We start from the raw sequence: 25,750 nt of genomic DNA, 5'->3' as shown, positions 1-25,750 counted from the left end.
GGAAACACACAACATGCAGACATGAAAACCCAAGAATGTCCCCTTTGAACAATAGGGAAATGGGATACTGTTGAAACATGCTTGTCTCTCAATCCACAGTTCACTGACTCTGAAATTCCATGCATACTATACAGTCTGTTAATGCATATTAATAGCTAATCTCTCTATAGCTAGAAAATTGCTCTTCAGATTTCCAATTTGCTTAACAGCTGCCAATCCAAGTTGCCTCCAATTTTTTCCATCCATCACCAATGTCAGTGAGATATTGAATCGCCCCGAGCCAGATGAAAAATGTGTTGGATGTTCACTGCAGATCCTGTTCATGTAAAAATAATGTCTGGTCAGCAGTTTTCAAATGGAACACAGGACCATCAACCTTGGAACTGACATGGTAGAATCACCCTGGGGCAGCCATCCAGAGCAGGCAACCAGACCCACTGAGTCAGAGTTTCTTCGGGAGGTGTCTAGGAATCCACATCGCACCAAAGACGCACTGTGCTTCTGACATACACTGCTGACTGAGAAGCACCATTAGGCTGAGCAGGGCAGGGTGATATGCTCGCAGTACCGCCAGCCACCTCTGTAATATTTAAAATGATACAGAGAGATACTGTTTACTGAGTGCCTGCTGTGTGCACAGTGCTAAGTGCTTTCCTGGTAGGTTCTCACTGAATTCTCTAAACAGTCTCGAGAAGGAGATACTATTGTTGCCCCCATTTTACAGATGGGATAACTAAGACCTGAGGGGCTCAAGTGATCCGGGCAAAATATGAGTAGTAGAACATCCTGGTGAGTCTAGAAAGAGAACTGATGAAGCCAGTTCATCCCAAGGAGGGAGAGATGAGGAGGAGAAGCTGGGGGCAGGAGTTGCTACCCTCTGCCTCAGAAGAGTGTCGCCCTCTGGGAGCCCTTATCTGGATGGGGTGCTGTCAGCCCCCAGAAGTCACTGTTGGCTGGGGTGAGCCCTTTGAGGCTGCGCAGTGGAGCCCGCCCCTTCCAGCCCACAGTGATTTCTGAGGGTCCCAAAGTGCCAGTCAGCAGGTGCACATTCTTCCTGCCCTCTGACTGCTGCTTTCCCAGGAAACCCAGGGCTGCACCCCCTGCCCTGAGCAGCGTGGGAGCCACATCCCTTCCCCACCATTGTCCCAGTTCTGGGCCCCCATTCATCGGATGCCTGTCCAGCTTGGCAAGAGCCGCATCCTCAACTCTCTGCCCCTCCCGTACCCTGCCCAGGCCTCCGGAAGCCCGAACAGCTGATGTGAGATGGAAATAAACCCCCTCCAGCCACATCTGGTCAGGCTGAAAGGGGCCCCTTGGCACTGGCACTCTCTTGAGTAATTCTGCCGCACCTCCTGCTTCCTGGCCTCACCATTCAGGTGGAAAGTGCCAGATTCCCTCCCCCCTTCTCCCGCATCAAAGTCCACTGCAGGCACCCTGAGCCCATTTCCACCCAGCACCAAGCACCCCAGCTGCCAGTCTCTTGGCCTCAGGGCTGATTCTAAGCTCTTATGTTGCAGCTGCAGGATCTTTGTCAGAAATCCTCCGTGGGAAGATGGGCCAGGCTGCAGGTTGAGGCATCAGGAGGCCCATGCAGCCTCAGCAGCCACTTGTGGCCTTTAAAATCCCTGTCACCCCAAGTCATTCATTCATGCATCTGTTCGCTCCTTCAACAGAACTCTGAGTGTCTACCATGTGCCAGGGACCGAGGATACAAGAAAGAACAAAAAGTGAGAAGTACCTGCCCTCCTGGAGTTTACATTCTAGAAGGGAGACACACACAAAATGGACAGTGATCAGAACGTTAGAAGGAGGCATTACAAAGAAGAGTAGGGTGGGGAGCGCTGAGGTTCCAGGGGTGTCTCTTAATAACCACCAATCCTGAGCTTTCCTAATTGCATTCTGGAACTTGTGCAGTCTGGCCCATTCCACCTGAGGTTTTTTGCCCCCACCCCCACCTGCCTACAGCTCCTAAGCTGAGCAGGGCAGCTGGACGAGAGGCAACTGTGGTGGGCCCAGCTCAGAACAGCCCTTTCAGAGAGGGCTCTTCCTTACGAGCCTCACTGTCCTCAAAAGCCTGGGTGAGGGCGCCGACTGCTGGCCCTCAGGCAAACCCAGCCCAAACAAGTTAAAAAATCTTTTAAACACCATTTAAAAAGTGGGTTTTTTTTAAAATAAGTGATAGTTAACATTTGAGAATGCAGATTATGCATAAAATTGGGCTTTCTGATTTTCTTGAGAATTCAAAAGGCTAGGTCCCCATTCCCTCATGACTACATGACCAAGATTTAAGTGGTATCTCCCACACCTTCAGTGGGCCAGGGACTCCCTGCTGGCTTGGAAGGGCATTTGAGTAGGCACTGACCCTAATCCAGATCACCAAATTTAAACCCAGCATAGAAGAGACGTACCTTAACCACCAGCCTAGGTGGAAAAAAAACAAAACAAAACAACAAACTGCTTGCTTGTTTCTGCCCTCCAAGTGCCCAAGGTTAAAATGCAGCTCAGCACCTTAGCTCACATGTGGCTCAGCTGAGCCCGGCTGGGAGGCTGCATCCAGAGGCCCTCTATCACCCAGGGCCGCCTGCACCCCCGCCTCACCCTTTCCAGGGCTCAAAAGCCCTCCCATCCATTGCACGTTTTCCTTCTTTTTGCTTTGGAAAGGTCGGGTGAGCTCCTGTAGCGATTCAGTCCTTGTAATTAAACAGGTGACAAGTTGAAATCCTAAGAAACCAATTTCCTGAGGCAAGAGTAGACAATGGGAAAAAGACAGTCTGTTTAGCAAGTGGTGTGGGGAAAGTCAGCCGCATGTAAATCAGAGTGAAGTTAGAACACACACTCTTAGCATACACAAAAATAAACTCAAACTGACTTAAACATAAGACATGACACCATAAAACTCCAGAAGAGAACATAGGCAAAACATTCTCTGACATAAATTGCACCAATGTTTTCTTAGGTCAGTCTCCCAAGGCAAAAGAAAAGCAAAAATAAACAAATGGGACCTAAACAAACTTATAATCTTTTTGCAAAGGAAACCGTAAACAAAAAACATACAGAATGGAAGAAAATATTTGCAAACGATACAACTGACAAGTGCTTAATTTCCAAAAATATACAAAGAACTCATACAACTCAACCACAGAAAACCAATCCAAAAATGGGAAGAAGACCTAAATAGAGATTTCTCCAAAGAAAAAATGCAAATGGCCAATAAGCACATGAAAAGATGCTCAACACTGCTAATTATAAGAGAAAAGCAAATAAAAACTACAATTAGGTACCACCTCACACCAGTCAGAAAGGCCATCATTAAAAAGTCTACAATTAACAAATGCTGGAGAGGGTGTGAGGAAAAGGGAACCCTCCTACACCGTTGATGGAAATGTAAGTTTGATACAGCCACTGTGGAAAACAGTGTGGAGGTTCCTCAGAAAACTAAAAATAGAACTACCATATGATCCTGCAGTCCCACTCCTGGGCATATACCCAGAGAAAACTATAATTCAAAAAGATACATGAACCTTTATGTTCAGAGCAGCACTATTCACAACAGCTAGGACATGGAAACACCCTAAATGTCCATCAACAGCTGAATGGATAAACAAAGTGGTGTACGTAGTGGAATATTCAATTCAGTCACCCAATCGTGTCCGACTCCTTGAGACCCCATGGACTGCAGCACGCCAGGTTTCCCTGTCCATCACCAACTCCTGGAAGCTCATGTCCATTGAGTCGGTGATGCCATCCAACCATCTCATCCTCTAGTCATCCCCTTCTCCTCCTGCCTTCAGTCTTTCCCAGCATCAGGGTCTTTCCCAGTGAGTCAGTTCTTCTCATCAGGTGGCCAGAGTACTGGAGTTTCAGCTTCAGCATCAGCCCTTCCAGTGAATATTCAGGACTGATTTCCTTTAGGATGGACTGGTTGGATCTCCTTGCAATTCAAGGGACTCTGAAGAGTCTTCTCCAACACCACAGTTCAAAAGCATCAATTCTTCAGCGCTCAGCTTTCTTTATAGTCCAACTCTCATATCCACACGTGACTACTGGAAAAACCATAGCTTTGACTAGACAGACCTCTATTGGCAAAGTAATGTCTCTGCTTTTTAATATGCTGTCTAGTGGAGTACTACTTAGTCATAGAAGAGAACAAAATAATGCCTTTTGCAGCACCATGGACACAACTGGAAATTATCATACCAAGTGAAGTAAGTCACAAAGAGAAAGACAAATACTATCTGATATCACTTATATGTGGAATCTAAAATATGAAACAAATGAACCTATCTATGAAAACAGAAACAATGGACATAGAGAACAGACGTGGTTGCCAAGGCGGAGGGGGCTAAAGGAGGGATGGAGTGGGAGATTGGGGTTAACAGATGCAAACCTTTATATACAGAATGAGTAAACAACATGGTCCCCCTGTCTAGCACAGAGAACTATATTCAATATCCTATGATAAATCATAATGGAAAAGAATATTTTAAAAGAATGTATATATGTATAATGAATCATTTTGCCGTATGTGCTGTGTTTAGTCGCTCAGTCGTGTCTGACTCTTTGTGACCCTATGGACTGTAGCCCGCCTGGCTTCTCTTGCCTGGGGATTCTCCAGGCAAGAATACTGGAGTGGGTTGCCATGCCCTCCTGCAGGGGATCTTCCCAACCCAGGGATGGAACCCAGGTATCTCGCATTGCAGGCAGATTTCTTTACCATCTGAGCCACCAGGGAAGCCTGATTAATACAACATTGTAAATCAGCTATAATTAAACTTCTCAGGCAATGTTAATGTCCATTAATGTGAAATCACTGCTTTCCTAAACCCTTTAAGTTTTGCAACAGGTTCAGACTAGATTCTTTCTTTAAAGACTCAAAGGCTTTTTCTTCTTTCTTTTCTAAACATAAAGGTTTTTAAGCATTATAGAACTCCTAGCAGTTCACTAAGCAGTTCGCTAAGGATATAGCCAAAGACATCAGCATTATGGCTTTCTAGACCTTTGATCTCTGGCCCTACAGGATGGAAAACCCCCAATTTCAAATCTGAAGACTAGGAAGGTGAAACTTGCCCAAGATCACACACAGATCATCGCTCAAGTCCACTCTGTGCTTTAGTTAACAGCTGCCAGCACTGGAGCCTCTAAGACAGTGACCCCCACCTGGGCAGCTTTTGAATCCCCAGGGAGCTGGCCACACCCAAAGCAATGGCATCAGATCTCTAGGGTGGGGCCCCCAAGCTTCAGTGGCATTGAAGTCTCCCCTGTGAGCTGCCAGCACAGAGACTCATGGCTCCAGCAGCTTCCCTGGAGATGGTAACTTCCTGGGAGCCTGCACAGTGCAGAGGCTCAGAGCATGGGCTACATGGATTCGAGCCCCAGCTCCTAGCTCCCTGATCTTAAGTAAGTTACCTGTTCTCCCTGTGCCTCAGTTTTCTCATCCATAAGTTGGGAATACTAACAATACCTGTGCCCTAGAGCGCAAGGATTAACAGTGGCTCAAAGAGTGGTAGCCAGTATAAACTCGGGCCTCTTTTCTGCTATGGATGTGGTTTCTTTGCGGATTCCTCCGTGACTAGCCTTTTAGGTGAGAGTTTAGGAATTTCTGTAATGAAGGAAAGAGAACAGAATCACAGCAAATCAGATCACTGATTTTCCTCTCCTTCTCCACAATTCCAAAATTCAACAGAGGAGCTTCCCTGGTAGTCGACTAGCTGAGACTCCGTGCTCTCAATGCAGAGGGACCAGGTTCAATCCCTGTTCAGGGAACTAGATCCCACATGCCAAAACTTAAGAGCTCGAATGCTGTAATGAAAAGATCCTACAAACCGCAGTTAAGGATCCCCCATGTTGCCATGAAGATCAAATACCCCACGTGCCCCAGCTAACACCCGGCACAGCCAAATAAAAAGAAAATCAACAGGATGATGGCAGTGCCGCCAGGACGCGTGGGTCCAAGCAGACAGTTGTTAATGACAGGTTCTCCCGGTCCACACTCGCTGCTGCTGCTGCTGCTAAGTCGCTTCAGTCGTGTCCGACTCTGTGCGACCCCATAGACGGCAGCCCACCAGGCTCCGCCGTCCCTGGGATTCTCCAGGCAAGAATACTGGAGTGGGTTGCCATTTCCTTCTCCAATGCATGAAAGTGAAAAGTGAAAGTAAAGTCGCTCAGTCATGTCCGACTCTTCGCGACTCCATGGACTGCAGCCCACCAGGCTCCTCCGTCCATGGGATTTTCCAGGCAAAAGTACTGGAGTGGGGTGCCATTGCCACACTCTCTGGATGCCTTTAAATTTACCTTTTTCTCTGGGTTTCCACTCCTCTGCATCTCCTCCACTCAGTAAAAGGGACCAGCTGTTCCTCCTTCCATTTGGGTTCTTGTGTCTGAAAGAAATTGTAACCACCACAAAAGATGTTTTAATTTAAGGGAAACCAGCCTCCCTTCCTTTTTAAGATGAAACGTAGTAAAGTTTTAAAGACTTTTTTCAAAAAGTCCCTAAATTTGGTACTTCAACTAATTATACTTGCCTTTTTTAACTGTCCAAATTAAAAATAGACAGCTAAATGAGAACGCAAGATACAGCTCAGAGCCTGTAGCCATGTCCATGGTTTCCTAGAATCAGCCTTTCTCTGACCTAATTGATACTTTTGGGAGATCAAAGGGAGGTGAGGGGAGTGGGGGCTGGAGCTGGAAGTAGACCTGGGAGTTGCCTGGCAGCAGATGACGAACTTGATTCAGGGTTCTATAATTAAGACTAGCTCTGGCACAACATTATAAAGTAATTTTCCTCCAATTGAAAAAAAAAAGACTAGCTATGAATTGGTGAAAGATGTTAGATTACAGTCCTTTCTTCATAGTATAAAGATGTGGCTCTCAAAGTGTGGTCCTCAGACCATCAGCGTCACCTGGTGGAATGGGCTGAATTGTGCCCACCCCCAATATTCATATGTGGAAGTCCCAACCTCCAGTACCTCAAAATGTACCCCTGTTTGGAGACAGTCTTTAAAGAGGACTGTGTGTATGAGCTCAGTTGGGTCTGACTCTTTGTGACCCCATGGACTGCAGCCCGCCAGGCTCTTCTGTCCATGGGATTTTATAGGCAAGAATACTGGAGTGGTTGCCATTTCCTCCTCCAGGGGATCTTCCCAATCCAGGGATCAAACCCACATCCCCTGCATTGGCAGGCAAACTGTTACCGCTGAGCCACCTGAAAAGCTCTTTAAAGAGATAACTGAATTCAATAGGGGCCATTAGGGTGGGCCCTAACCCAGTAGGACTAGTGTCCTTATAAGAGGTGAAGAGACAGCAAAGGGTAAAGATGCACAGAGGGACGGGCAGGTGGAAAGGCAGCAAGAAGGCAGACATACACAAGCCAAAGAGAGAGGCCTCAGAGGAAACCAGCCCTGCCTGTACCTCCAGGACTCAGAAAATCCATTTCTGCTGCTTAAGCAGAAATGATATTTTGTTACAGCAGCCCCAGCAAACTGACAACCTGGGAACTTTAATGCGAATTCTCAGGCCCAGTCCCAGACCTGCTGACTTGGCAACTCGGGGTGCGAACCAGCAAACTGTGTTTCAACGAGCCCTCTGACTGACTACCATGCATACTCGGGGTTGAGAACCATTCATGTGCAGTATTGTTAATACCTGGCAGGAGCCAGCCCAGAAAAACATGATACATGGCTGGAAGCTTGGGTTGGTCTGCTAAATATAAACTTCCTAAAAGGAAGGCTCTGGAAGAGTCCCAGTGGGACCTTTACATGGGACGGTGTGTGAACATGCTCTGTGAATGCTGAAACACCCTGTAGACACAGGTGTAGTGAGGCATGATACTAGTGTCTGGTGAAGAAAGTGACCCTCTGAATGTGCCAACATGGGCAGACTGAATCCAACAATCTCCCTCCTCGACTCAAATTTCTGAGTCCCTTAAGGTTGTGTACATTTTCTGGGTCCTCCCTGGTGGTCTGGTGCAGGACTTCACTCTGCCAATGCAAGGGGCCCAGGTTCCATCCCTGGTCAGGGAACTAGTTCCTACATGCTGATTGTGGACTTCCCATTGGAAAAGACTCTGATGCTGGGAGGGATTGGGGGCAGGAGGAGAAAGGGACGACAGAGGATGAGATGGCTGGATGGCATCACTAACTCTATGGACGTGAGTCTGGGTGAACTCCGGGAGTTGGTGATGGACAGGGAGGCCTGGCGTGCTGCCATTCATGGGGTGTCAAAGAGTCGGACACGACTGAGCAACTGAACTGAACTGAAGGCTCAGTGGTAAAGCGTCTGCCTGCCAATGCAGGAGGTGCACGTTCAATCCCTGGTCGAGGAAGATCCCACAGGCTGCAGAGAACTAAACCCATGAGCCACAACCATTAAGCTTGTGCTCTAGAGCCCAGGAGCTTCAACTGCTGAGCCCACATGCTACAACTACTGAAGCCTTTGTGCCCTAGAGCCCATACTCCACAATAAGAGAAGCTGCTGCAGTGAGATGCCCGAGCAGCTAAAGCATAGTCCCTGCTCCCTGCAACTAGAGAAAAGCCTGAGCAGCAATGAAGACCCAGCATAGCCCAAAACAAATTAATTAAGACTGTGTACATTTTTGCCCTAAACAGCTGGAATGGTTCTCCTTTCTGAGAATAAAAGCAATGAGATTTAATCACATTTCCAATTTCATCCCTGCTACTAGGAAGCCCACCACCAAAGGAGATCCTTAATCACAGCCCTCTTTTTTTCCTATTTCAGTTTTATACCACACATCTGTCTTTTGTACAAATACTTTTGAGAAAACAAAATCAAAGAGGGGAGATAAAGGGAGTTAGAGAACGAGAGATTGATCTCGCAGCTCAGATAATTATCAGCACAACAAACCCTCTTTGTAAAATTGATAAAACATGGTTGGAGAAGACACATGTTTTCTGTCTGTGACAAGGGAGTGAACTGTTCCCACAAAGAACGCTCTTTACTCCCTTGTTTTCCTGATGTCCCAGAGCTGTAGGTCCCTTGACCAGATCCCAAACTGATACTCAGAGAATGTTATTAGTTGCTGAAGAGTTGGGACCATTACAAAAGCTCTTGTGAAACTGCTTACGATACAAGTGTGGAAATGACATAACCAGATCTGCGTTTTCTTTAAGGTTAGAAACAGTGGTTTATCTGATTACAACTTCTAACCTGCTGTTGATCCTGCTAACAAGTCTGGAGATAACTGCAACAGCCCAGGCCACCATCCAAAATCTCTCCTGCTCCATCCTGACCGTGATGGCAAAGCATTCCTCTACTCCCTCTGACCCATCCAGGGCTCTCCTTAATCCAGGTTTCTTAAACGAAGGTTCAGGGGGGTCCACAGATAGAGCTCCCAGGGATCCAAGTTCTAAGAATTAATTTAAATTTTCATTTTGTACTCTTATTTGTGTTTTTGAAAAAGTTAAAGCATTTCTGGATTATCCCTGGGCCAACCCTGCTTACCTAGTCCTACCATGTGAAATTATGGTACGTGTGTTTATTGATGGCCTTGGTGGTACTGTGTAGCTCCATTTTTATTGTCTTGGGCTCATTAGAAATGGGCAGAGACAGAAAATATATAAATGATGTATTTGAACCATGTAAAGGTCAAGTGATATTACAGGGTGCTGGAATTGATAGTAACTAGAAATGAGAAAGTGCTAGGAGAATTGAGTGGCATATAGAGGAGGAATGCCACACTGCAAAGATGCTGTCCCAGCACAGACAGCAAGTACCTTGTATGGGTTTTTTTTATATAAATTTATTTATTTTAATTGGAGGCTAATTACAATATTGAATTGGTTTTGCCATACATCAACATGAGTCTGCCACGGGTGTACATGTGTTCCCCATCCTGAACCCCTCTCCCACCTCCCTCCCCGTACCATCCCTCTGGGTCATCCCAGTGCACCAGCCCCGAGCAGACCTTGTATGTTTCAAGCAGGGCCTTGGTTCCAGTAAAACATCATTATCCATCATTTGAACGTTTGGTCTCGTCTATCTACTTTTATATATGTGCATACTTTAGTACCATTATACTTTTAATAAATTATACATTATACTCTTAATAAATCTACACTAGCCTGAAATCATTTTCAAATAAGAAGTTAAGAACCTCTTGGGTGGTCTAGTGGTAGAGAATCTGCCACTAATGCAGGGGACACAGGTTTGATCCCTGGTCCGGGAAGATCCCACGTGCCACAGGGCGACTAAGCCTGTGTGCCCCAGCTACCGGGTCCGTGCTCTGCAACAGGAGCAACCACTGCGGTGAGACGCCTGCACGCCACAGCTACAGAGCAGCCCCCACCACGAGTGAAAACCCGAGCGCAGCAACAACGACCGAGCGCAGCCATACATTTTCAAGTTTAAATAAAAACAAAATATTTTATTTTAAAAATTCAACACTAAAGGCCTGGGTGAGTTTTTTCCTCTGAGAAGCAATTGCGAATGTGTCTCAGGATTGAGCGTATACTTATTCTCTTGATCTGCGCCCCCAAGTCCTCCTGAGGGGAACCGTGCTGCCTCATTGCAGCAGGTGCGCCATTGGCCACCTAGACTCGGTGAAGAAGGAGGAAATGGAAAAGAAAGAAACCACAAATACCACATTTCAAAGCCCTTCTGAGTTATTTTCTGTCTCTGCAACTGGACGTAAAACGACGCCATGGTATAGTTTCCATTTTTCATGGCTTTGTGGTCCTGGGTGCAGTATTAACTGACACGCTGCCTCCCTGGGGAGTCAGACAGCCATAAAATTGTCTCCAGCTGAAAACAACTGAGGGGAAAGTAGGAAGTCCCCCCGTTTCTCTGCTTATTTGGCCATTGACAGCCTTTAAACCTGTCCAATAGTGATTTAAATGGACAAAATTGATGCACCCTTTCCCCCTCCTTTTCCTTCTATTTCTTTTAGAACAGTTCTATTTGTTTTTTCAAGTGGCATGAATGTTCTTCTTAAGGTGATGAATACATCTGTTCAGAAGTCAGGATGTGCAAAAGTCAGAGTTTTAGTGTTCAAAATAAATATGAATTGAACTTCATGACCTAGGGTTGACCTGCAACAAAAATCATAGAGCTGGTGAAATTTGTATGTGAAATTTCTGGCCTCATATTTTTAATTTTTTTCTTCTTTCATAAAGAATGAATTGCCCCTGGGTACCATACCTTGTACCTGAACTAGACCTGATCTTATTTGCTAAATGCTGAACCATACTTTGTTTGATTTAATCAACGTCCCAGCAGGGTAGGTGGCACTGTTCCAATTTTGCAAATAATAGAACGGAGGCTTAAAAAGTTAAGGGTCTTGCATAGGTCTTCTGATTTCAGGTCTCACCCACTTCCTACTTAGTGCTCTAATACTCTCTTCTTACTCTTCTGTGTAAAAATATGATCATGTATAACATTACCCACTCTTATACACTTATATTTTATATCCATTTGCTCAAAGTCATAGGCTGAAGGCTTGGCTCCTGTATTAATTCCCTAAGACTGCCATAACAAAGTAGCACAAATTCACTGGCTTACAGTAACAGGAATTTATTCTGTTACAGCTCTGGAGGCTAGAATTTTAAAATCAAGGTGTCAGCAGGGCCGTCCTCTCTGATGGCTCTAGGGTACACGCTTCCTTTCCCTCACCCACTTCTGGTTGTGGCTGCCAATCCTGAGCATCTCTTAGCTAGTAGACGCATCACTCCAGCCTCTGCCTCTGCCATCACATGGCCTTCTCTCTGTGTCTGAGTCTCTGCATTCTCTCCTTGTAAGGATACTAGTCATTGGACTAGAAACCACCTTAACTCAGTATGACTTCAGTTGAATTGCATCTAAAAAAAAAAAAAAACCGCCTATTTCCAGGAACTCCCCTGGTGATGCAGTGGTTAAGACTACACACTCCCAATGCAGGGGCCTCAGGTTCAATCCCCAGTCAGGGAACTAGATCCCACATGCTGCACCTATGAATTTTTATGCCACAACTGGGCTTCCCAGGTGGCGCTAGTGGTAAAGAACCCTCCTGCCTATGCAGGAGACATAAGAGATGTGGGTTCAATCCCTGGGTTGGGAATATCCCCTGGAGAAGGGAATGGCAGCCCACCCCAGCATTCTTGCCTGAAGAATCCCATGGACAGAGGAGCCTGGTGGGCTACAGTCCATAGGGTCGCAGAGAGTCAGACACAACTGAAGTGACTTAGCACACACGCCTACCACAACTAAAGATCCTGGAAGTGAAGCGATCCCAAGTGCCACAACTAAGACCTGACGCAGCCAAATAAGTATTTTTAAAAAAACTTATTTCCAAATAAGGTCACATTCTTAGGTCCCTAATATAAGCCCTTCCCAATTGCCCCATGCATGTTCTAAAATGAATTGTACAGACTGTGGTTCAGAGTTGGAAATGCAAGGTCAGCTTCCTGTATGCCACTCAGGCCCTTGGCTCTACTGATTCGGTTTAGAGGAGGGAGTTTCCTGATCCCTCGGCATTCCCAACTCTAGACCACCCCCAGTCCAGCCTGGAGGGGGCAGACCTCACAACATACATTTGAGTGGATGAATCGGTGGCTCAGTAGATGAATGTGGCAGAGAGGAAAAGATCAAAGGTAATACATGTAAATACTCACAGATTTTGCTTCCGAATGATATAACCCAGACAGACTGCCTTATGCACCAAAGCAAATATACTGACTAATGTAACCCCAAAGCCCAGAATTTGGGGGTCTGGTTTCAACAACATATGGACCCGGGTATTCAGATGATGTCCCTGGAAATACATCCCCCCGTCTTTCTGCTCATCTTTCCTCAGTCCCCTTCATTTCCAGTCTAGTGCTCCCTGCATGGTAGCCCTCCTCTCTGTCCCCAAGCTCCAGGCTGCATTCTCTCAGCTCAGCAGCTTGAGAGGGCAGGGAACAGAGAATAAAGGAAAGCAGATTCCCAGAGGAGAATCAAGACACTGGTACTGAGGAAGCAAAAAACGATAGGTGTGCACAGTGATAGGCTTGCATAAAAAGGGGATCCCCTTGCTTTAAGATAGATCAATCCAATTCCAGAACTCTAGGCTTCTGTCCTGCTTTAGTCAAGAATATGGGAGGACTGGACATCAGATTAGAGTGGAAAGTGGGTAGCTTTGGTTGTCAAGCAGACCTGAGTTTGAATAGTGACTCTCTTACTGTGTGGTCTCAAGCTAGTAACAATCTCTTTGAACCTCAGTTTCCTTTTCTTTCCAGCTGGACTTTCAGCTCCATAAGGGCAGTTACCTTGTACTTTTTCATTACTGCAACCCTATTTGGTGGCAAGCTATTTGATGTTGTTCAATAAATCAATAATGGTTCAAGCTTTTCAAGAAGAGAAAAACTCTTTATATGAAGCTCTGGTACAATGCCTGGGATGTAGAGGGTGATGGACAAGTTATATGTTGATCATTATTATTACTCTCCAGAGGAAGTACAGTGGAAAGGAGAACCAGAACAGTCCTGACAGCTGATAGAGAACTGGAAATGGAGACAGGCCATCTAGGCTGGCAGTGCCAGCCTTGGTGGCCCACGTTGGCCATCGTGGTTGTGGACGGTGGTCCCGTATCAACATCCCACACCAAGTACTGATCTCTTATCCCTCTTTTGTCTCCCCTGCAGTTGGAGCTCTCCAACACGGCGGTCCTGCATCAGATGCGGCGGGACCAGGTCACCGACACCTGCCGGGCCAACAGCGCCATGAGCCGCAAGCGGCGGGTGCTGACCCCCAACGACCTGAAGCACCTGGTGGTGGATGAGGACCACGAGCTCATCTACTGCTACGTACCCAAGGTGGCGTGCACCAACTGGAAGCGGCTCATGATGGTCCTGACCGGCCGGGGCAAGTACAGCGACCCCATGGAGATCCCGGCCAACGAGGCGCACGTCTCGGCCAACCTGAAGACCCTCAACCAGTACAGCATCCCGGAGATCAACCACCGCTTGAAAAGCTACATGAAGTTCCTGTTCGTGCGGGAGCCCTTTGAGAGGCTGGTGTCCGCCTACCGGAACAAGTTCACGCAGAAGTACAACACCTCCTTCCACAAGCGCTACGGCACCAAGATCATCAAGCGGCAGCGCAAGAACGCCACGCAGGAGGCCTTGCGCAAGGGCGACGACGTCAAGTTCGAGGAGTTCGTGGCGTATCTCATCGACCCTCACACGCAGCGCGAGGAGCCCTTCAACGAACACTGGCAGACGGTCTACTCCCTGTGCCACCCGTGCCACATCCACTACGACCTCGTGGGCAAGTACGAGACGCTGGAGGAGGATTCCAATTACGTCCTGCAGCTGGCGGGCGTGGGCAGCTACCTGAAGTTCCCCACCTACGCCAAGTCCACGAGAACTACTGATGAAATGACCACAGAGTTCTTCCAGAACATCAGCTCGGAGCACCAGACGCAGCTGTACGAAGTCTACAAACTCGATTTTTTAATGTTCAATTACTCAGTGCCAAGCTACCTGAAATTGGAATGAAAGTGGGGGGAGGGCGTGGGCGGGGAGAGGGGAGAGAGAATCGTGCTTTTTTTAATTTAAGATTTTTATTTGTCAAAAAGAATTATATGGATATTGGGTTATTTTGTAAATTAATATTTCTTTGGGGATTGATGCTGCGAGCAGCATGGTGAGAATTATTTAAATCCTTACTAGGGAAGGACGGCTGTCTTGGCAGGGGACTAGGATGGGTGTCCTTGTTTTTTTTAGACGTGAATCCCATGACATTGTCTCAGAGGTTTCTTTGTGTTCTGGTGAATTCCATGAATTGTGCATTCCATAAATGCTAATTAAGTTATTTATAGTTATTTAAACATGGTCTCTGTATAGATTTCTTTGGGGGGGGCAACAAGATTTTAATGTCTTTTCCGAAGAAATCTATGTTTTCATTCTGTGCTTGCAAACAGCTCCTGCAGGGGCATGAATGTTCTCCTTACTAACCGCTCAGAGTCGCTGTGATAACCTTTGTGCTGTCCATTGATGCCACCATTCTTAAAATTCTGCTGGAAATAAATAGAGCCACCTTTGCAAGGGACTGATTCCAAAACTGATTTCAGTCATGTCATGCTAAAGAAAAGTGATTTTTTTTTTTTTATCCCAAGGAGAAAGCTGATTGTGGCTTTCCCCCCCACTCCCCACCAGAATTAGCAATCTGGTAAAATAGGCTTTTGTACAGAAATGTTTAACTGGCAGTGCCAGTTGTGATGAAGGTGAAGTGGCTGTTGCTTTACATTCAACACGTATTTACTGAGCAACTACTATGTGCTAGGCCTAATTCTAAACCCTGTGGGTAGAGCGTTGAACAAAACCAATAGTCTCAGCCCTCAAGAAGCTTTACATAGACACAGAGTATCCAGCTCGACAATTAGCAAACCCCTGGTATCCACAGACTTAATGTGAGGTTTGGACTCTTCATGGACGACCCCAGGAGTATCGGATCCCTACAAATTCACATTTTTTATGGTCCAATTTGAAAACCACATGCTTGAAGCAGGCCACTTGAGTAGTCCAAGCTCTTTGCCTAACACAAGAGGTGACCATTTCCCTGTCATGTGCCCATTCCAGTTTATTGGTAATATTTGCCTTTAAGCCCCAGAAGAGATTTGCCAGGCACGGCATAGAAGAATGCTGTAACTGATTAGTGATGTCTGCCTTGTTGAGGGAAAGGGAGATATTTGCCAACTGCCTCCTCCTGTCATTTCCAGCCGAGCATTCAGGTCTCCGCCTAGAAGTGTTGTTTTCTACTCTTTGCTGTGTAAAACAGATTGAAATTTTGTGGCAGGACTCTGACATCGGAAGATTTGCAATGGCCTGGCGTTTCTACTCCTGGTGAGGGTCAGAGGCAGACTGTACACACAGGCACAGGCATACCCTCTCCCATGTCCTCCAGAGGCCACGAGACCATCAGCGCCTTCGAGACCACCAGCAGTGAGCAGCAAGGACCGCCTTCTGGGATGGTAATCCACGCCCCTTTCCTCTGGAAGGCTGGAAACATTCCATTTCCTGTTCCTGGCTAATTAACGCCTACACATGCTTCTCATTTCCGAGGCCATGGTTGAAGTTTGAGCCACCTCCCTCTTACAGCCAGTGAATGAGTTGGTAGCAGAGACTGTATATAATAATGATGATGATGATAATAGTGCTAATAATAGGGGGTGGGGTGGGGGTAATTTTGCTTTTTGTTGTTTTGATTCAGTGTATAGCACAGAGGTGAGAGTATTCTAAACAAACAAAAAATGAATAATTTATTCACAGAAACTATTAAAACTGTATCAGCAAGCTCACAGCCAGCTCAGTGAGCAACAGCTGCCATGTCTCACTGAGAAAATTATTTTACTGAAAGTGAGTGAGGCACGCACTGGAGAGGGTGGCCGAAGCTCTTTATAAAATGTCGTATACCTTCTTCCAAGCTCTCTCCCCCCTTTGCAAAGGGCACAGTGACCATAGCCTTGATAGATAGAGATGTATGCAAGTCGAGTGAAACTTCAGCTCTCTCTGGTATTATTATTCCTGGACCCTATGACCAGGCAGGGGAAACTGTCCTCAGAGACAAAGCTTCTACTAATGAAAGAGGTTTCTGGCATTTCCTGATAACGTGCTTCAGAGAACACAGGTTCTCCCCAGACACGAGTTGGTGTGATGCAAAATAAGGGTTTTGTGGTCAAGTGTCTTTGGGAAACAAAGCTAAGTCCATTTCCTTTCTGCAGGACTTTTCAGAGCCTTGATTGTGTGCTGTGTCTTGTGAATCCTCAGGAGCATCACTGATTGAGTCCGTGGCATTCCCTGACCTTCCATGAGCAGGATGCTGTATTTTACAGACTATCTCACAGAGCTAGCATTGCACTGTGTAGGATTTGGTTAGGTTGTTTTAGCACATCTGAGGTCTTCTAGGATAAAAACTGCTTCCCTCACCCCTCCCCTCCAAAAATATCCAAAACACAGCAACAATAAAGCAATACCACTGCCCACCTGATTTATTATAGCAGTGAAGGTACTTTACCAAATGAATTCAATTTTTGCTTAAGTGCAATGGTTCTAATTCTGGATATTATATGGGCCACAGTTCCCTCCCTGCTGCAGGGAGCAGAGAAATCTTGAGTGGTGTGGACAGAAAGGAGGGAGGGGACACAAAGCCTTGGCTAGACCCCCAGCACTCTAGCTTAAGATTGCTCAATGAAAGCTGACTATTCAACCCTTAATGAGTGCTTCTTCAATTCTGTAGTTTGGAATTGTTCACTATGTCCTTTTTGTTTTTTTAAGTGGAAATTCACGTAGATTTCCCAAGCTTTGTGTTTCTGCGTCTCGTCCATTTTTTGATCAGCTATGATGCCTTCTTTCCTCTGTCTTCTCCCTCTAGTGAGGAAGAGTGTCCTTCAGGACCATAAGGCAGTGTGGTTCAACCACGAAGGGCTCTTTCTCCTCCTGGTTTGTGTTCATAGTTTATTTTCTAATGCCATAAAAAACTTAAAAAAAAAAAATAGATTCAACCGTTTTTGCAGAATGTAGAAAGAACTCTGCATCCTTGGTTAAAAAGAATCCATAGGTGAAAACGTGCCTGGAAAATAAAAGTTCTTGGTTCTTTTGTTCCTTTTTTTTTAAAGAAAACTGAACATGCTTTCTGTTGCATGCTTAGCTGGAGAAAAGTACAAGCAGGTGTCCCATCTCCCAGCGACTTTTCAAAGGTGCTGCCTTGTCTTCAAAACCAGGTACAGAGTAGCATTTACAAGGACTTTCCTGCTTAACCTGTCCCTTTGGTTGGACAACTCTATTAGCCACAGGGTTTGAATTCCTGCAGCTGCTCCAGACCCTCTCCCATCTCTGCCTCCCCAGCTGCTCTGGGAAAAAGGACAGTCTGCTGACCTGCGGTGTCTCAGAGGGAAACCTTCCTTCCCACCTGTCCACCAGGTGAGTTTCACTGTCCTGCCTGTTCACGTGGATGGCATAGGATGGCAGTGGACAGTGGAAACTTCATCAGACCAGAGTCCTGGTGGCGAAGGTGTAGAAACACCAGGGTCCAATCCCTGCTGGTAGAAAATTCCCAAAACAAAAGCTTAGCTGGTGGGGTCTGGACCAGTGCTGAGCTAGTGATTGCAAAAGTCCTGATTCTAAGCTAGCCAGATGCTGAGGGACCGTGTCCCTGGTGAGTGGGGCTCAGAGCAGATGTCTCACAGCCCAGCCCTCCCTTCCACATACACACAACGTGATCTGAGCTGCCCTGCTCTGTGCTATCCTGGGGACCAGAGTCCCTTTCCCCTTCGTGTCAGCAGGACTGACATCACTCCCGCAAAGTCCCCACAGCCAGTATTTCCTCCAGCTTTTTTCCATCACAGCCAACTGGACCCTACAAACAGGCGGCAGGATCTTCTTCAACCAGCTTGACTCTCGGCCGTTAACAGGCGAATTTCAGTCTGTTACACTTTGTCAGGCACAGAAGGGGCGGCCCGTACTGTTTTCTTATGAGCAAGCTCAGTATGGCGTATGGACCTATAATTTAACATCTTTGTGGATGGAGTGTGATTTTTTTTTTTTACATAGTTGTATGCAGTAGAGGGCTTATAGAAAACTCTCCCTGTATCTTACTGTACTGTTCAAGAAAGCTGAATTCCACATTGCCAACAAAAGCGTGAAAATGTTCATGAACCTTCTTCCAGGAAAAGCCATTCAAGCCTGATTATTTTTCTAAGTAACTTCAATTAAATTGAAGAAAAAAAGAAGCTTCTCTCTGTGTATGGTTTGTTCATGGCTCATCGACAGAAGACTATAGGGGTGCGGTGGGCTGTGTTCCTTAGCATGTGGGGGGCCCTGCTCGTGTGTATCAGAGGATAGAAAGGGAGAGACGGAGACGCTGACCCTGCTGGCAGCCTTGGCCATGGTAAAGACCTCCACAGACCCAAACCCTGTCTGTTTAGTGGATGAACAGAAGCTTCATTCCTGTAGAGGAATGCACTAGAAGGCCCACCCTGATCGTATAGACTACCATCCCCATGAAAAATAAGGAAACAGGCCCTGGAGGGCTAAAGGGTGTTGATGGCAGAGCCGATATTCCAACGTGGGTTAACACATGCCTTCAGAGTTGTGGTACTTGGGACTTCCCTGGTGGTCCATGGGCTATAACTGCACTTCCAATGCAGAGGTCCCGGTTCAGTCCCTAGTTGGGAACTATATCCCACATGCCACTGCTAAAGATCCCCCATGGCCAAATAAATAATAAATCATTTTAAAAGAGTTGTGGCACTCAGTGACACGACTGTCCTCACTTCAGAAGTTGTAGACCTTTCCTTCAAAGCCCTATTTTCCCTTTCCAAATCTGCTGCTTTTCTGACATCCTACACAGTTTCTTTCAGTCCCGTTAATGGCTATTTTTAGCTTTACTGATAAAAATTATTTATATGCCAAAGAAGAAATCATCTCAAAGTTGCAACTTTATTGTACCCTAATTTTAAAAAATGTATCATGTAAACATTTTAACATGAGAATACTGGATTAGAAAATATACCCCATTTTTCCAATCATGCCAGATATGGGGTCTACTATGTCCATTTACCAGCGGGTTGTTAACACCGGTGGCCTGGCTGCCTCCCATTCCTGGTGGCACTGCTATCGTTGCTCCGGTTGAATCTGGTTGGGAAATGTCCCCATGGAGCTTAGTTTTCTTAAACAAATGGGAAACGTGCTTGCTCTTTAACGTGGTGAGTGAATATGACTGTTTTGGCCTGTCCCTGTCTCATTTGGAACAACGTAAATGTCAGTGGGAAGCAAGGCTGAGTAAGGACACCCCCAGTCTTAGCTTACCCACCTTATAGTAAGACTAAAATGCCCTCTAATGCTTATTTCTGATGGTGCCACAGGTGTCTTCTGGGTGATGAGGCAGAAGCTACAGAAACCAAGCAGCCTGTGGCCCAGGACACTGCCAAGGCCAGAGGTTATTGCCAATCCCCCGCCAAGTGAGCAAAAATAACCTCAGGCAGAATCATGAGTGTCTGATGCCAAAGTGTCCTTTCTTGGCAACAGCTCTCCTTTCTCAAGTGACAACTTCCCTACAATTTTTGGTATATAAATCACTTTCATAATGGTAGGTGTTAATTGACATTGTGCTTAGTCCCTCAGTTGTGTCTGACTCTTTGTAACCCCATGGACTGTAGCCCACCAGGCTCCTCTGTACATGGGATTCTCCAGGCAAGAATACTGGAGTGGGCTGCCATGCCATCCTCCACGGGATGTAACTGACATTAGAAAATACAATTTCATTTCAGCACCCAAAGCCATTTCAAATATTTTCTCAGAAAGTCCAAAAAGACGAGGAACCATTAACCAAGAATGCATATGGGGGTGGGGGTAGGTAGAAACCCGAGAGAGTTGGATGGAAAACAGCCTCTGGGGGAATCCCCTCAAGGGACAATTCTGATCCCTGCTGGCACTGCGGGTCCTTGGGACCCTGGGATGACTTACAAGATGGTAAAGACTGATCTGGTCTACATTTACCATAAGGAGTTTATCACACATCTTGTTTCTGGGCTGATGGACATTTCCACTATAAAACTTTTTTTTTTTAAGCAACATTCTAGCAAGACTGACATGAGAAAAAAAAAAAAAAAACAACCTTCCCGCTGGCCCACAATCCTCTCCTAGCGGCAGCCTCATCCTCACATCTTAACAATCCATAGACAGAACAGTCAGAATGGAAGAGCCTGCTGATTGCAAACACTTGGCTGCCTGTGAACGGTTCACAGACACAGTGCCTCAGTCTCTTCCCCTTTGAAACAAGAAAATCAGCAACATCTGAATTATGCCAGAGTTGAGGTTAACAAGAACCCCTCGTGGAAGCATATACATTACCATATGTAAAATAGATACCCAGTGGAAATTCTCTCTATGACTCAGGGAGCTCAAACTGATTCTGTGTGACAACCTAGAGGGGTGGGATGGGGCGAGAGGTGGGAGGGAGGGGACATATGTGTACCTATGGCTGATGCATGTTGATGTATAGCAGAAACCAACACAGTATTATAAAGTGATTATCCTCCAATTAAAAATAAATTTAAAAAAAGAAACAAGAACCCCTGAGGTCACTAGCCCCAGTTCATCCACCAAGGAGTTGTTTGCAAGCTAGAGGTAATCACATTCAGTTTGGACCTAAGTTTTCTTATCAGTAAAATTACAAAATTGAGCTCTGTGGTTTTTCAGTTTTAGGGGGAAAAAATGAGCCTCAAAAATTTGTTGTGTGCTAACCACTCATGTAAAAATAGATGAAATGGAGATACTGTGAGGCCCAGCTGAGCCTCTTCTGTAAAATGCCTGTGGACCTCCAGGGAACCCTGGGGTTCTAAGAAGCACCCTTTGAGAAGTCAGATGACCTCATTCCTTCCAGCATTGACATTCTCTAATGATCTAATCCTAATCCCACTAATCCTAATGATCTGATCCAAATCCTACTCTGTGACTCTCTGTGGCTTTACACCAAAGAGGTCAATTAGCAATTAGATGGTACCATGAAAGTAAAAACTTTCAAAAACATAGTTAAGGCAACAGCATTAGAATGAGATTAAGATGGAAGACATAAGGAGGGGAAAAAAAGGTAGAAGCAGCTACAGGAAAGAAATAGCTCACACCCAGATTTAAGACTGGAGACCAGTTAACCCTTCTCTTTTTCAATGGTCTACCAAGGAAACACAGGCTCCAAGTTTTCCTACAAATCCCCATTAATTTGAAATACAAGAGACTGGAATGAAAAACAGTCTCTGTATTAATCTGCTTTTTATTTTTCAATGTTTGTTTTTAAAAATAATAGAGCATCTCGTTATGGGAGAATAACAAGGGCTTTGAATTTCACATTGGTTTGGACAAGCCCGCAGCTAGAGAAGACCTTTTGTGGCTGCATCCAGCCTTGGAGCTTTACCTGATAGATCAAGCCAGAAACAACTTTGTGCTTGGAACCAAACTGGCAACAGGATGGAAGAAAAATGCCTAAAGAAGAAATGAAGGAAGAAGGGGCTCTGTCTACCGGAATGATACCTGTACACTGAGCTTCTCTGTACAATGAGCATAGATTCAACTGCAGGTGCCTTGAAATTGTTGGCTTTTCATGTAGTCTTTTCCAAAAATAATTAGCTTCTTAAACAAAGTTGACCATAAAAGTGACTAACTTCTATTAATTTACATAGTTTACTATATGACTTGTAACGCATTAAATGTTTTCCATTTAATCCTCACAGCAACCAACAAGGTAGATACTTTAAGATAGGTTTTTTTTTCCGTTTTTAAAAAGCTGAAGTATGGTTGATTTGCAAATGTTGTGTAAATTTCTGGTGTACACAGATAGACACTTTCCCTCTTTTTACAGATAAGGAAGCAGATGGTTAGAATGCTTAGACAACTTGCCCCAAATTACTCATTTTATAAGTGACAGAGACAGGATTCAAATCCAGGTCTGGTTGATTCCCTAGCTCATTGGAATCAGTATCACTGATGGGCCAACAGGGGAGAGGGCCAGAAGTGTGAATTCTGGGAATGATGATGTTAATGAAAAGACTTTAAAACTTTGGCTGAAGTGGCAAAAACCTGATTAAATACAAGCAAAGAGAGGATACAACAAAAGAGCTGGAAGACTAAAAGGGTAAATTTCAGACTAAAATAGTCACAGAAAGCTAGATGATTCGTCCAAATAAATTAAATTCTCCCTGTGTTGTCATAGGAACAACTCAGTTCCCCTCCTGTTTCTCCTTCCCTCTCACACCACTAATCACTCTCTGACACCAGATGTGGGGAAGTTTTTCCCCACAACAAGCAATTCTCTGTGACACCAGGTGAAAAACTGAAAGTTGCTCAGTCATATCCAACTCTTTGCAACCCCATGGACTATACAGTCCATGGAATTCTCCAGGTCATCATACTGGAGTGGGTAGCCATTCCCTTCTCCAGGGAATCTTCTCAACCCAGGGATCGAACCCAGGTCTCCCGCACTGCAGGCAGATTCTTTACCAGCTGAGGCACCTGGGAAGTCCATACCAGGGAAGACACCAAATGAGTGCCCTACAATTTAACTCAATTCTGACACTATCTACCTAGAGATAACATCAGACCCCACAGGTTAAGGGCTCAGTCCTACAAGACAACTCATCCCTCACCCCAAGTCCAGGTTGTCACTTGTCCTCCTGACCAATTGGCTATAAATCAAAGGTTCCCACCACCCCTTCCTCAGGTTCAATTAATTTGCAAAAGTGGCTCACAGAACTCAAGAAAACAGTTTCTGTATTGTTTATAAATTTCTTATGAAAGGATATGATAAAAGACACAGGTGAACATTGAGATGGAAGAGATGCATGGGCAAAGTGTGGAAAGGGGCTCAGAGCCTCCGTGCCCCACTTTTGAGTCCCACCTCCACGGGTTCACCAACCCAGAAGCTCTCTACATCCCACGCTGTGGGAATTTTTAAGGAAGCTTCATCTCATAGGCAATGATCAATCATTAGTTCCATTTCCAGCTCTTTTCCCCTTTCTGGAGAACAAAGGATGGGGCTGAAAATTCCAACCTTCTAATCATGACCTGGTCTTTCTGGTGACCAGAGCCTCCACCAAGAGTTACCTCATTAGAACAAAAAAGACATTGCTATTACCCAGGAAATTCCAAGGGATTGAGGAGCTCTGTGTCAGGAACTGGGGTCAATAACTATTAAAATAAAATATGCTCTGATTACTTAGAAAATTACAAAGGTTTCAGGACCTCTGCATCAGAAACTGGGGCAGAGACCAATACTTTCATTCTCCATCATCTCACAGTTGTCTATTTCGGTGTCTTACCAAAACAGCTGTGGATAAATTATTCAGAAAGGCTGGGCTTCAACTAAAAGCCAAATGGCAAAATTGAAATTCAAATTGGGATCTCAGAGGAGCCTGCAAGTCTAACGAATGGAACACATAAGCCATAAGCACTCTGATGGTCTGGACAGACAAGTTAACCTGGGCTTCAATGATATGCCCCAAATCCAGCGTCAAGGGTAGCCATTAAGGACAAAGATGTTGTATTCAAACAGCTGTTCACATAGCATCGCTGCATGGTGCACCCTGGGTGAGCAGTAGTAAGATGAATGACCTTTCTGAGCAGTGTACAAAGACCAGACAAAAACAGGTCAAGACAAAGGCTGAAGGGCAGGTGGGAGTGTCTGGGAGCAGAAACAGCTTTGGATGTCTGCGACGTCAGGCTCCCAGCAGACATGGCTAGGTGTTACTCTAGCCCTGGGCAGAGCTCCTGCAAGCTGAGTTCTGAGCATCCTCACCCTTTTAAGGAGCCTGCAGCTGTCAGGGAATACTTTCATTCATTCATTCATTCACTTATTTAAATATGTTAAGCATCTATCTGTGTTAGACCCTGAGCAGGATGCTAAGAATATGGAGATTCTTAGAACTTATAACCAAGTGAGAACACAGGAATGTTAGTAGTTACAACATAGTCAAAACACGTTTGATAATGAAACATCAAACCATCCCCAGGAAAGAAGGGATCCAAGTGCATTGCTGGAGAAAGGAAGGTGAGGGATTGGAACATTGGTAATTTTGCCCTCCAATGGACAGACATCCACAACAAAGAACTGTCTGGCTAAAGCATGCCAAGGTTGGGAAACCTTGAATAGGAGAAATACTGAGGGGTGGGGAGAGGATACAATCTGTGGTTTTTAGTAGCTAAATGAATGTGTAGTGAGAAAGAGAAAAATGAGGTGAGAAGAGTGGCATGTTACCAGCTTGGGATACAGTCACTGGAGACTGGAGCCATTAATGGAGATCACATGAGGAGGAGCAGGTTTCTGGGAAAGCTGAATGTTACATGCGAACTTGCTAGAAACACAGTTTCAGGCCCCAAACCGGCCCTCCTACATTTTAAGAGGCCATGTGATTCATTAGCACATTCACATTTGAGAAGCAATGGTCTAGACAATGGTCTGAGACAGAGCCATAGCTCTGGGGGAGGGGGTCTTCTTACTTTACTGTGTATTTTTCCAGCAAGTCTGAGGCATGAGGATAATCAGAGCCGCCATGTCTGGTTGCACAGGTTGTGTACTGCACAAAGGCGCCTGGTTCAGGGTGGGGTTGACATTTGACATTTACCCTTCCCAGGTGATGCTAGTGGTAAAGAATCCACCTGCCAAAGGAGACATGGGTTCAATTCCTGGGTCAGGAAGATCCTCTGGAGAAGCCAATGGCAACCTGCTCCTGTATTCTTGCTTGGGAAATTCCATGGGCAGAGGAGCCTGGCAGGCTACAGTCCATGGAGCCCCAAAGGACTGGACACGACTGAGCACATATATTCTGAAAAAGAGATGCATTTTATTTTTCACCACAAGTGCCGAGTTATCTGCACAGGGGCCGTGACCACCCAGAAGATGTATTGTTCTAATTTGCACAAAAGCCCTATGGCTGAGCAGTGGCCCTAGAATAGTACAGATCCACATCTCCTTCTCTGCAGTTTTTAAATCTACAAAATCCTGAAAGTCAAAAGGTTTTTTAATAGATTTGCAACAAGCTCACTTGGCAGCAAAACCTGACCTTAACTAACATGAAACTAATTATAGTCTCTATTTTTCTCATTCACTGTGAGTATTCCTACATTTTCCTGCAGAAATATTAATATAAATGAATTTTCTATGTAGTACAGCTCCACACACAGCCAGCACATGAGGTAATACTCAGAATGCACAGCATTAGTTTTTAAAAATTTGAAAAAATTTGGAATTCTAAAGTACATCTGATGGACAGGGAAGCCTGGTGTGTTGCAGACCA

At 45.4% G+C, this 25,750-nt stretch overlaps 1 protein-coding gene and 1 long non-coding RNA gene across 10 annotated transcripts in view; one reads left to right on the top strand and one right to left on the bottom strand.

Moving 5' to 3' along the window:
- Positions 1–15,015, top strand: part of CHST11 (carbohydrate sulfotransferase 11) — a 262,811-nt gene extending 247,796 nt beyond the window's left edge. For all 6 annotated transcript variants that reach the window (XM_006077217.4, XM_006077215.4, XM_006077216.4 and 3 more), the window contains one exon: positions 13,608–15,015. In XM_006077217.4, coding sequence (XP_006077279.1) covers positions 13,608–14,462 — 855 coding nt within the window. In that variant the 3' untranslated portion in view covers positions 14,463–15,015. The remainder of the gene's footprint in view (positions 1–13,607) is intronic.
- LOC123333235 overlaps positions 1–25,750 on the bottom strand; it is a 59,239-nt gene that overhangs the window by 3,652 nt on the left and 29,837 nt on the right. Inside the window, exons 2-3 of one of the 4 annotated variants that reach the window (XR_006550455.1) lie at positions 6,292–6,377; positions 210–316 (exon numbers count right to left, since the gene is read on the bottom strand). This is a non-coding gene — a long non-coding RNA (uncharacterized LOC123333235). Of the gene's footprint in view, positions 1–209; positions 317–459; positions 581–3,998; positions 4,044–6,291; positions 6,378–25,750 lie in introns of those variants that run through there. The other 3 variants (XR_006550452.1, XR_006550453.1, XR_006550454.1) reach the window with 3 other exon arrangements.

The sequence above is a fragment of the Bubalus bubalis genome, chromosome 4 (genome assembly GCF_019923935.1).
Source record: "Bubalus bubalis isolate 160015118507 breed Murrah chromosome 4, NDDB_SH_1, whole genome shotgun sequence".
NCBI classification, from domain to species: domain Eukaryota; kingdom Metazoa; phylum Chordata; class Mammalia; order Artiodactyla; family Bovidae; genus Bubalus; species Bubalus bubalis.
This window is presented reverse-complemented; position numbering and strand designations above follow the sequence as displayed.